This window comes from Coccinella septempunctata, chromosome 6, assembly GCF_907165205.1.
Source record: "Coccinella septempunctata chromosome 6, icCocSept1.1, whole genome shotgun sequence".
NCBI lineage: Eukaryota > Metazoa > Arthropoda > Insecta > Coleoptera > Coccinellidae > Coccinella > Coccinella septempunctata.
The window spans coordinates 12,913,851-12,926,800 of record NC_058194.1 but is presented as its reverse complement, the minus strand read 5'-3'; the positions used below and the strand labels follow the sequence as shown (position 1 = coordinate 12,926,800).

The 12,950-nt window shown below is 33.5% G+C and overlaps 2 protein-coding genes and 1 non-coding gene across 4 annotated transcripts; 1 reads left to right on the top strand and 2 right to left on the bottom strand.

Moving 5' to 3' along the window:
• Positions 1-687: 687 nt before the first annotated feature.
• On the bottom strand, positions 688-3,586 carry LOC123315808. The gene is made up of 3 exons (XM_044901667.1): positions 3,440-3,586; positions 3,225-3,332; positions 688-1,673 (listed from the first exon to the last, which is right to left on the bottom strand). Exons 1-3 carry the CDS (start codon positions 3,452-3,454, stop codon positions 735-737), a joined length of 1,062 nt encoding a protein of 353 aa, XP_044757602.1. The 5' UTR covers positions 3,455-3,586; the 3' UTR covers positions 688-734.
• A 4,761-nt stretch (positions 3,587-8,347) lies between these two features.
• On the bottom strand, positions 8,348-8,426 carry Trnav-aac. Its single transcript is given in 2 exon segments — positions 8,348-8,383; positions 8,389-8,426. It is a non-coding gene; the product is annotated as a tRNA-Val (tRNA).
• Positions 8,427-9,613: 1,187 nt separating this feature from the next.
• Positions 9,614-11,895, top strand: LOC123315809 (cuticle protein 19-like). 2 transcript variants are annotated; one of them, XM_044901669.1, is made up of 3 exons: positions 9,614-9,885; positions 10,504-10,554; positions 11,564-11,895. In XM_044901669.1, exons 1-3 carry the CDS (start codon positions 9,871-9,873, stop codon positions 11,861-11,863), a joined length of 366 nt encoding a protein of 121 aa, XP_044757604.1. In that variant the 5' UTR covers positions 9,614-9,870; the 3' UTR covers positions 11,864-11,895. The 2 variants fall into 2 exon arrangements, with proteins under 2 accessions (XP_044757604.1, XP_044757603.1); XM_044901668.1 differs by lacking the exon at positions 9,614-9,885 and having other exon boundaries at positions 10,423-10,554.
• Positions 11,896-12,950: the final 1,055 nt, after the last annotated feature.

The window sequence follows — 12,950 nt, the reverse complement described above, 5'->3', positions numbered from 1 at the left end:
CGTAAAATGTTTTTTCGTTGCGAAGGATTCAAAGATTCCTTATATTTGAATAGAAATTTCAGATATTTGGATAGGATATACCCACTGAAAGATGAAAATAACAAAACTGCCTATTTTGCCATCATTCGGCATCAAAATCTAAACTCTGACGGGTTTAATGAAGATGTTCTCGATACAAAACATTAATGAAAGTCAAATTAAAGCTGCAAATTTCGGTCGACCTTAATTAAGACGTTGGACCAAAAAGTATATAGGAGGCGAAGAAGACCACACTCCTTCAAAATAGCTTCTGTTCATTAAAAACAATCATTAATCTAATGGAATTGGAGCAATTAAGTTGGATTTCAATCAATTTCTGGATTGACTTCTCTATAATTAGGGGAAAAATGATCTTGGAATCCTATAATAAACACACAAAATATTTATAAAAACTAAAAAATGGAATGTCAAATTAGACATCAATCACTAATCTCATTTCAGAATGGCACACTACTTTTCGGTGATGAGCTATGGACTTAAATAGTGGAAAAAATACAGGATAGAGTAACAGGACCTCCCTCAACATATCAATTCTTAGGCTGAAAGAAAAAACTGCCCAAGTAATATTTGTCATATTCTTTTCTTAATATAAAATTGAAGGAAATGCATAATATGTAACAAGTGTTTATTCAACAATATCTTTAAGAAAATATCAGATTATGTAACTTTTTACTTTTCATGTTTGATGAAAATTTTCACCAATTGGAAACTGTCTCAGTAGAGTCGTGGCTTTTGTACGCTGCGTCATCTTCAATATTACCAGTTCGGCCATAAAAAGAAGAAGAAGACTCTCCATGAGGGTGATCAATTTTTATTCCTATCGATAAGGGTTGCATAATTTGAGAATGCTGCTCTTGTGCGTAATTTATTTGTGAATATCCTGCATCACTTTTTGTTTGAATTGCTAAAGGTAGATATTCATTATTCAATGACATTGATCCTGATGGAGCATACACTTCTTGTCGCATTGGAAAGGATGCAGGAACTTCTCCCTGGGAATCTAAATCGATATTTTCTGATATGTAAGAAGGCTTTCCAATATAGCTGGAAATTAACGCTTTATCCTTGATCATTTCATCAGAAGGAACTTGAGAGTGGATATATTGATGTGAAGGTATTACTTCAGGTATATTTTGAGATTCTTGTTGCAGTGTTTTTAAATTTTCAACTCCCAGTAATCCGCGGTTGCTTTCTACATTATCGAGCAAATTTCCAAAAGTATTTGGAGATTCAGTTTGAGGTAGGAAATTGTTAATAACTCTTAGGTTATTAGTGTTCGGGTAATAGGATGGAGTGGGTAGACCATTCGCATAATTTTCTCCCGAACCATCATACGCTTTGTAGTAGGGCTGACCCTCGTAATTCGTACTTGCATCCTGTGGAATTGTAGAACTATAAGAGTTTGTTGAATCATGGCCACTCAAGGGATGAACAGCCTTGCCAATTTTTTTCACCACTGCTCTAAAACCATTATGATCATCAGCTGTGTACTGAACAATTCTTGTAGTACCATCAGGCTCCAGCAATCTATATTCTCCTCTCACAACACCATTTTCTCGTAACTCCCAGTGAGATTTGTGATCTCCTGTATATGGATCTAATACTCCATATTCGAATTTATAATCCCTCGGTTTCTGGAAAATGACATTCGAATATTTTAATAAAACTAATGAAAGATTTTTAGTCCTCCAAATCTTGACAAAACTCTTCCCCAGACAGTTGTTATGTTTTCACTTCAGTGTACAGGGTGTGCCAATTTCGATGTCCAGTGAGGGGAATTTTGGAAAGCAGAATAGCTAAAGCAAAACAGATTCCATGTTTCCGAGCTCTTTTTGAGTGAAACAAAGAATGATGTTTATCAGCAAAAATTTATATTTTCACGATTCAAAAAAGTTCTCATAATCTTTTTGATATAAATCTGAAACTTGGACCTTCTACAGGCACTTTTTTTACAAAGAATCCAGTGTTAATCTTGAAAAATTGAATTATGAGGCAAAATTCTGTTTTTGGAAATGTAAACTATTATTGAATTTTCAAACTTTGAGCTTGAAAAAATTACATATTCAAAGAAATATATAGTGCATATGTTCAATAGATCAAGGGGTGTAGGGAAATTGATTATACAAAGTCTTTTCTCCTATTTATTTCATTTGTCGACAAAAAATCGAAAAGTATCACTTTATATGTCAAAATTAGAAAAAATGTCGGTTTTTTTGTTTACACCGCTCTTTATATCAGGTTATTCTGACTCACTCCGTGTCCTCTATCTACCCTTAGCTTCAGCCCACCTCATATATCTTTTTTATGCATCACATTCTATGCTCACCTGCTCTATTTGTTATGGATTGAATCGAAGCGAATTTGATGAAAATACTATGCCAATATGATCAATTAACATTTTAATTTAATCGAATATGAATTTACTTTTCACCGTTGTTCAGAAGAAAACAGTAGACATCTGTTTTTGAAATCTGCAATTTTTTTTCCAATTCGGGTATGACAAATTCGATTATTATGTATTTACATTCAAAAGAACAAAACTTCACCAGAAAATTCTGAATATATCAGTGGATTCTACTAAAAAACGGGCTTTACAAGGTTCATGTTTCAGATCTGTAACTTCAAAGGCAAAAAACTGATGAGAACTCTTGGATCCCATCAAATTCTCAATTATTGCTACTAACTTAGAAACGAAGGATCCTAGGAGGCTACAGTTTTCACCATTTTTTATTACTCTGAAAAAGAGCTCGGATAGGTGTTTTGCAGTTCCCGGTATCCCCTCACTGGACATCGAATTTGGGACACCCTGTATACTACTGGCGATATATGTTATGTTGGGTATAAGTATTTTTGAAAAAAAAGGTCATTGTAAAATATATTTTCCATGAAAAACAGAACTTAATTTAATAAATATTTTCTTGAAAGGAAGCAACACAAACATTTACAATCTGAAAACAATGACGCAGGGTTAAAGGATGGGCAACAAGAAACAGATCCTAGAACCTGTTCACTGTTTCGGATCTCAGTGTGAGCAAAATGCCATTCATTTTCTTCTATCTCTTAGGGTTCAGAAGTTGTAGTTCAGTTATCACCAATTTTACCAACCCTCTGAAACTATCATTCTCGATAACATCTAATAATTCATTAACTACTCCGTACTCGGTTACACTAATTGGAAAACTTACGTAATCTTCATAAGAAGGTGCATACTCCTGGTTAACATCGAAATGTAGTCCTGATGTATGTTCCAGCTCCATTCCACGCACCATCAGAAATGGTACTATGAAAACTACCTGAACACAAGGAGGTAATAAGTAACAAATCTCGAAGAAAACTCACAACCTTTCTTTCAGAACTTTGCTGAAGAAAAGTTATGCTGTGTTGCAAAAAAACTACTAACCACAAACGAAAGCATTGATAAGTACAAATTACTGTGATAACCAAATATGTAATTCGTAGACTTATGCAACTGAGAACTGATCCAATTAGGTACAGTGTCCCCCTTTATAGATTATCCAATGTAAACCATTAAAGCAGGTTCAGCAATCAATCTCAATAGCCGAAATTAACTGGTATGAATTTTTTGCATTGAATTGTATAAATTCGCGAATATAACTAGATAATTAGACCAAGTGCATTTCAAGAGAGAAAGAGAAACTTGTTGATAACAGTGACCCCCATATTCCTATATACTCCTTTCAATTTCTGATTCCTTCTCTGTATGTACATATCTTATTTATTGAAATAGACTACAACTTTAACCATTGTTGTCAAAATATAAATTCATCAGTTTCTTCCATTCTGGTTTCTCTGTTCTACAAATGTTTGATGATTTTGAATTAAATGTGTAATATTACACATGTGCTTACGATCAGTGATCACATTCATGTAGGGCGGGGGTGATTGTATAATAAAAATTCCTGATGAAAAGAGATTATTGCATCCATGTTACGGACTCATTGATTAAAATTCTGATCCTGAGCGGGCTTCATTCGCTATACAGAGTCTTGATTAGTGATTGTTACATCATAGTGGGCGTCAATGTTGAAATTTTCTTATATTTTGTGAGGAGCACCACACAATATTCTGAATCCAACTTATATGTATATATGTTACCGGCATTCTATAAAAATGTCAGGCAATGTATAAAATATTATTAATTAGCATAGCGCATAGCAGGCAATGTGTTAAGGTAAGATCTCATTGATGAGGGAAGACGTTGACGATTTAAGGAGCGCATTCGTTCATTGCGAATTCATTGAAATGGCGGCCGATCAACGAGTGTCTCTGATGTTCATTTTATATGAAAAGGAAATATTGAACATATCATCTAGGATATGAAAACTTAGTAATTTTCATTCAGAATATCTTTCCAGAATTTCAGATATATCTCAATTTCTTCAAACCTCCATCAAAACAGGAAATGAAAAAAAAAAATTCCAATCATAAAATAATATCAATTACAAATTACAAAACATTATAAATAGTACAGGATGGGAAAAATTCGTTTTCCACTGAGGGGATCACGAAAACCGAGCTATTTTCCAGAGAAACAAAGAATAGTGAAAACCGTAGCTATCTACGATCCTTCGATTTTAAGTTATTAGCAAAAAATGAGATTTTGACGATTTCGAAAAGTTCTCATAACTTTTTTGTCTTTGAAGTTACAGATCTGAAACTTGAACCTTCTAGAGGCACTTTTTTACATAGAATCCACTGACGATATTTTTCATTTCGAGTCATTAGGCGAACTTTCGTTTTTTTAAATGCAAACTTTTATTGAATTTGTTATTTATGAATTGGAAATAGAAACTTTTGTGCCTAAGATGGTTCAAGTTACAGATCTGTAAGTTCAAAGACAAAAAAGTTACGAGAACTTTTCGAAATCGTCAAAATCTCATTTTTTGCTAATAATTCAAAAACGAAGAATAGTAGTAGGCTACGGTTTTCACCATTCTTTGTTTCTCTGAAAAAAAGCTCGGAAATGTGTCATCCGTTTTCTTCTAGATCTTATACCTAGTTCTCGAGATCCCCTCAGTAGACAACGAATTGTGCACATCCTGTACATGCCCATTTTGATGAGATAATGAATTCACACCTGAATCATTTCATTTCACACATTCCCTGCAGATCAGCAGGCATTCTATATAATACCTGGGTATTGTATACAATGCCTAGGTAAAGTATGAAATGGACAAACACATTAGTAGTATTTCATACATTACCTAGGAGACCCAAGTATACATTGCCCAGGCAAGTTATAGAATGCCTGAGTTATACACATTGCCGTTAATGTATACATTCTTTCATAAAGACCTTGTATTTCTTTCAATTCAAGAATGTTCAGGCAGAATGAGTTCGAGTTTAATAACTTTGGCTTATTTCTACTATGCTTTGTATCATTCTAAACAACTGATTTAATTCAGATGGTATGCATCTGAATTAAATCAGTTTATTATATCTATTGCCATTAAGGGTGATCTTTTCGATTATTCTAAACAAAGAAACAATAATATAATAATGTATTAATGGTATTAGCGGAATAATAACAATCGATTGGACATTGAATCCCTCATTGAAATTGCATATTAAACCTTTTATACATTTCCAAACCCAAAAAAACTTTTCACCTGATAATTTATTGGAACGAAAAACTTTCTGTTGAACCTTTAAAAAGCCTGGACTCTGGACTACATAATCAGTTGAAAATCCTCCTATTCAAACTCGTCACAATGTAGGCGTCACATTTATCGATTGAAATTCAATCTGGGAGGACTCGGCATTTTCTGAAATTCTTTAGAGTTTTCACTCCCAGACTCTGAAACAAAATCAATAAAAAATTGAAATAATGGATTTGCTCTTGAGTAAATTCTTGTACTAATTTGTCAGGAGCAAATCAGATGGCAGAATTTGTTGCCTGACATTGAACGAAAAATGGAACTTTATGGTAATATCAATAATTTACAAGTTCTTTGTTAAGCAAAAATTTTTTCCACCTGATTTTCTCTTGACAAATTAGTGCAAGAATTTACGAAGGAGCAAATCGATTATTTTAATTCTTCAATTGATTTTGTTTCAGAGACTGGGAGTGAAAACCCTAAAGAATTTCAAAAGAAGCATCACATTTAGCGGCCGTAGTGCTATTGCAATGTGTATTGCGTATTACCATTGAACTCTAAAAGTTCTTTTAGTGTTCAATGCGTATTACAGGAGGCTATTCGCCATTTGGTTCCACTGACACAGTAACTCACGCTTACGTTTATAGTTCTCATAATATAAGCTAGCAAGGTAAGGAGCTTTCGGAAGGCCAAAGGAGGCTGGGAGGCTGAGATCCGTTGGCTTGTACCCGTTTCTCTCTTCTCTACCGTTCGTAATCTCGTGCATTTCGACCTCGACTATATTCGATCTCTGAGAGGGATGATTTTCACAATGAATTCGAATTGATTTCAATTTAAATTTAACGACTTTGTGATAGACTAGAATTTTTAAAACATTGAGATTTATTTCTACGACCACAAGCGCCACTGCGGAGAGGGAAGTATACCATGTCCAAAAATAATCATATTTATGAATTGACATGTCATTGTATTCCCAAAATATGGACATTTTGTAACAATACAGAATAAAATCAAATACATTTGAAATGAATGAAACTTATAATCAGAACTCAAACAATATGGAATTTCGACTGTGAACTGTATCGCCAGTGTTTTTGGAATATCGTGTATCACATTCGACGAAACACATGCTGCCCCGAAGGAGTAAGGCATTATTCACCAGTTTTCAACGGAATCAGACAAGACAAGAAGTATTCTTGGAAATATTGGGAAAATAAAAGCAACATTATGCAAATTCAATTTCTTAGCCCAAACTTTTTGGTTTTTATAAAGAAGCTATTATCTTATCTCACAGATTACATAAAACTTTCCATATTGTATTCACTCAGCATTTTTATAATAGGTTGCATTTTCGGAAGTTTGTTTTCACAGTAACCTTGCCTGAATTTCATTCAATATAATAACTCTCCTCAGGCGAGGTTAATGAAAGATGACAGGTACACTCAGATTTTGCAGACCATCACTTACTGAAATCAATGTACTTGGACCCCGTAACCAGGATATCTGATGTCATAAGAGGTTTGAAAAATAAGTCATTAATTCGAATTAATTTGAGCTTATCAGATCTACGTATTTTACTTTCGTCATTTCCATGATCGGAGATAGATTTCAAGGAATAAGATCTTTCAGCTGACGCCTCATAAAAACCATATTGACAGTCACTCCCTTAGACCAAAATGCAGAATCTATCATCTGGGATAAATATTGGGCTTGAAATGATAACACGGGTCAACACCAAATTTGACTTTGACTGCGAAGCATAAAATTTCGATAGTTTAGATCCTAATTAGACGAAAAAAAAATATATGGCATGAAAAAGTTTGCTTCTGTGTTTAGGAGACTGATTCAACGATAGCATTTACAATAAAAACAAGCAACATGTGGAGCCCATGGCTTGTCTTGATTCCAAACAGGAAAGTCAAAATATGCTTCATGGGCTTCAGAGAGAACGTGAGATGTCTTTAATTCGTATTTCACGTCACGAATTATAATAAATTGACCACATATAAAACAAAATGCATCAGAATCGTATTTACACTTTCTTGACGATATTTGAAGTTTGTCTGGGCTAGTAAACAACACCTGATCATTGTTTATGACTCGAATGCCCTCTAGCGGCACCTTATAAACGTAAACACCCCACTCTCAACGGACGGTCTTTTTGAATTATTAAAAATTAAAAAAAAAATGAAGAACAACTATTAATACTATAACTATCACAAAAGCAAACTTTATACCAAAAGAAGTTATTTTCTTTTCGTTTTTGTGCATAATTAACCGGAAAATCCTAGTATAAACGTTAGGACAAAGAACGAATTTTTTTTTGTAGAGTCGTGTAATTTGAAGGATGTGCAGATATCATGCTTTTTTGAATTTCTTATTTTCATCTTCTGTAAAACCTATTTTCTCATTCGGACCGACTGTAGATGTATGACATTCATCACTGTTGATGATTCACAACAAATTGGATCTTCGTATCGATCAATATTGTTGGCACACAGAGAGCTTATAGAGAAAATATCATTGCATCGACATTACAGAAAGGCCTATGTTCTCGCCATTGAACTCTAAAAGAACTTTTAGAGTTCAATGTTCTCGCTTATAGGTTGTCTGCCAATGTTCAATTTTGTATGCTGATTACTTCAATATCTTTTTTACAACGAGTAACAAGAAATTGGCAAAAAAAAATTGGGCTCGTGTGGGATTTGAACCCACGACCGCCAGGTAAATTTGTTAGTCTGGAGCTCTAACCAACTGAGCTAACGAGCCGTCGTAACGATAAGTACAATTAGCCCGTTATAAATAGATATAAAACAAGTCGATTCAAGGACTATCAAAAGGATGTTATTTTGATGCTACGGAGAGCTACGAAAGCGTTGGAGTGCCACACAAAAACAATTCCAAATGTATAATTCCGGCATGTAAGTCGAAATTCTGAGAGGTCTAATGCCTTTTGTTTTGTTGGACTCAGTCCGTGCACGTGTTCTTGGCTTCTTGGAAGAATTTTGTATAAATGAGATTCTATTTTTCTTTTGGCTTGCACAAGAGCAGAGCTGTGCCAAAGATTTTGTGTTTAGTAGCGAGCGCCCTTCGGAAATCTTGTGGGAACATAAATAAGCGATCGACTTACCTATTGTCACTCAGATCACTCTACCTACGAACATGTATGGATACTACAAATAATCAAATATATTGACAGGTCAGATCATTTTGATGACGAATAAGTGCCGGTTAGAATCAATAACCGTTAAAACTTTTGGAAGAAAAAATATAGGATATGCGAAGGTTGAGGGTCCTAATCAAGAGATTACACAATATCTTTGGTCCTAATGTGCCTATGAAGGCCGTAAATGGAAGAAATCTGCGCATATGAGTCAGGTTCTGAATCCCGCAAATTTCACATATTGGCTTACTTGTTTTTTTCTGAAATCACTTCTCAAAGCTTGAGTCCATTCGTCATTTTCCTATTGATAGTAAGTATTTAGAAAAAATTTCTAATATGTTGATCGACGTGAGCTATGTTTCATAACATGTTACAAGTCTACAGGTTAAATATTGAAAGAAAAACAGATTCATTTGATTTTAATTCAATTATGGATTTTTATCAAGTTCGGCCACATCAATTCAATTATGAAATATTTACTGAATAGCAGTATTTTCACTTTTCTGTCGAATCACAACAAATTCCTGATATTTTTTAAATGCCATAAATTGAGCTTGCTAACAAAACCTGTAAGGAACCTCGTATTCCTTTAATATCTCGGGTTCTCAGGGTATTAAAACTTAAAATTTAAAACCAGAAGCTCTTAAATCCTATTGAGCATAATAAAGACATTGTACCTACTCGTCGTCCATGTGCATATTCCATCTATGGACATCAGAGGAAAAGGCTACTTTAAGTATTTCTTCTTAATTTTGTATCAATATTCGAACATGTAGTGATTCGGCAGGAATGGATTCTGAATTTCTTCTGTCAATAAGGATATCCTAATAAAATTATTCACCAGTGTGCAACCGACCATTAAAATATTTCAATAGGTGTAGGTCATGATTGCCAATAACTTCCCAAGTGGTGTTGTAATTGCTGGGTTGAAATTTCGGTATCTTGCACCTGATAGTTTTTGTTGTAAGCATTGTTCTATAGGTATAAATTGACCAGGTTATTTGAATTTTGTATCAATCATAGCAGATATCTCCTAGATACCTCTACATCATGTTCAAACTCGCTGTAAGTATCTTAAAATCAAATATAAGTTTTGCGGTCCGCCTACCCTTTAACGGAAAGCTATTTTTCGTATTTATCGTATGTATTTCGACGAGCTGAGTTCAAAAAAAATTATTTCAACTTAAGGAAATTATTGTATCAAAAGTTACGCCACTTTTATTTCCAATGTTAAGTTGCCTCCAGAAGAGACTTCAAAGTATCGTAGCTTTCGTACCAATGATTTCCTTCAGTTGAAACAACTTGTATTGAAAACGGCTCATCAAAATAGGTACATAAGATAGGACATATTCTGACCAAAGAATCGTTTTAGTCTAAAGTGTAGCCTAGCCAATTGGTCATTCGATTGTAAAGTTCAAAATTTGAAGGCAAAAATCGATATTGCTAGAAAAATTTCATTAACGAGGTTTAACAGAGTCGTGGATTTTTCATTTGATAGATTAACTGGACATGTTTCGCCTCAAGGCCATCATCAGTGTTTTCGTGACAAACTACATAGTTAAAATTATCGTGCAAGATGAATATTAGTAGGAGCTTGACTAACAATTTCTCACTTCACTTTCGAGTTCTTTTTTCGTTTTTGTTCTTTAAATTATCATTTATATGTGTATTTTTTCGACACAGGTTTCCATTTGCATCATCTCAGCAGCTGTTCTCGCTCATGAGGAACATCATGTGAGTAATTGATACAATTCTGGTAAAAATTATACAAATTCAACATAATTCCGTATTGAATTCAGAGAAGACCAAATATGAAATATTATAAGCTCCTAAGCTGTCATAATTTCATTTTGTCTTTAATATCTAGAGATAGACAATAACTTGTGTCGAATTAGCTATAGTTACAGCAAAAAAGGGAACTTATTATTATCATTTATTATCATTTCTTCAACTCGTCATTAGGATATACGGGGTGTTTCTGAATTGATGCGATAGATTATAAAGGCTGATTCTTTAGCAGAAATTAAGGGGGGTCTTTCATATAACTATTTGTTCAACAGCCTTTTCCCTACAAGTTACAGCCCTTTAAAATTAGTTGAAAAAAATAGTTTTTATTTAATATATAGATACACTTTGAAAATTAGAGAAAATCAGGATAATAAAACTATTTATCATATGACTTCATTCGACAGCAGCTTACTTGATTTCTTTTCAATAAGCGATAACCTCTGTAAATTTAAGGGAAAAGAGTCTGAGCAGTATTTTATTTTTTATGATCAAAGTAACTACTTTATGAAAATAAGTCAAGACATTAAAAAGTTATAGATTGAGCCTGTCTTTCTAAATCAATTTTTTAAATAGGAAAATATAGGCGCATTAAAATATTCTGATGCAAAATATTATAGGGGTTGTTTTTTTCAGCCCCTTGTGATTATATTTGAGGGTAACAAGTAACAAAACACTCAGAAACTGCCACTTTATTAGCTTCAGTTATATGCCAAATTTCATTTTTTCAAATCTTTCCAAAGTGGATGTATTGAAAAACAATTTTTTTACCTAATTTCAAACTTGGAAGAAAAAGGGTGATAAACAAAAAGTTATATGTAAGACCCCCCTTACTTTTTGCTAAAGACCCATTGAAATCTCTCGCATCAATTCAGAAACACCCTGTAGAATTGAATCTAGAAATATTCAATTGAAACCTATCACCAATGCAATGATTGATTATTTTTCTCAACTACAGGCACCCGCCCATTATAAATTCGACTATGGTGTTCATGATCCTCATACACATGACGTCAAATCCCAGTGGGAACATAGAGATGGAGATCATGTGAAAGGAGCGTATACTTTAAAAGAAGCTGATGGTACCACTAGATTGGTGGAGTATACCGCTGATCCACATTCTGGATTCAACGCTGTTGTGAAAAGAATAGGACATGCTCATCATCCAGCTCATTACGGCCACCATGGCGGTGCTCATCATGGAGGACATGGGGGAAATAGTTTCGTTGGTGTTACACACTGGGGATTTAAACACTAAAAAGATATGATTTTGTAATTTTGTTGATCTGTTCTTAATAAAGTTTGTTGGCCAAATTCAAATTTCTTTCTTTCTTTTCAAAATTCTTCAAAACCTTCACCTTTGTTTTCATGACTAATTGCCCGATTCGATGAATAATTCAATGACATAATTATCAAGCTTAATTTTCTATATAAATAAATAAGTTCAGGAAAATCAGTCGACCTCAATGAACCTTCTTGACGATTTTTTATTCTCGATAATCGGCGAAAAACCTACAAAAACAGAGGGAATATGTTCATACATCAAAATTTGTCGATGAAAATAAAAATCCTTTACTCGAACACTACTGATTTATCTGACGAAATATAAACCAATTTCGAATCTTTTCATGTTAGTTGATATTTGTTTAACATTTTTCTAACATTGTCGTTGATAAGAATTGGAGATAGTACGGATATAATAAATATGTCACTTTTGATATATGTGATATAGGCTAAGAGCAGTCGTAAGAAAATTAGGATAATTTCAATAAAGTTATCGATGACTTCATAGGACAAATTTAGGACACAATGTATAACATTTTCTTCCATCAAAAAGAGGCGCAATTTGAAATACTGATCGACCTGTCTGGGCACAGGTATTTACAACAAAAACCCTCTTTGATTTACAAAATTTATTCCATGTTCGGGAGTTTAACTAACAGTATACATTGAATAAAATTCTTCACTACAAAAATATGAAATAGCAATTTATGTAATGAGTTACGAAATACCTAATTTTTAACGAACGCAGTGAGTTCCGCAAAAGCTCACAAGTTACTTAAAATTGTATTTCTCAACGAATTACATAAAAAAAATTTTTTTAATGAAGTAATAGTGAATATAGAATATTATTTATAAAAATGTGAAAATAAATCGAGTTTCTTGAATGCTATCACTTCATGTCAGTATGACAATTTGTAAATAAATTTGTCAGAACGCAGTGTTTTTATTTATATTCATAAAATGAGTGATGGTAGTTCTGTTGAGCTGCCAAGCGATATTGAAGTGGCAGCAGGTAATAATGCTCCAAAGATTATGGAGTACGCTCTAATCTTTGGTTGCTC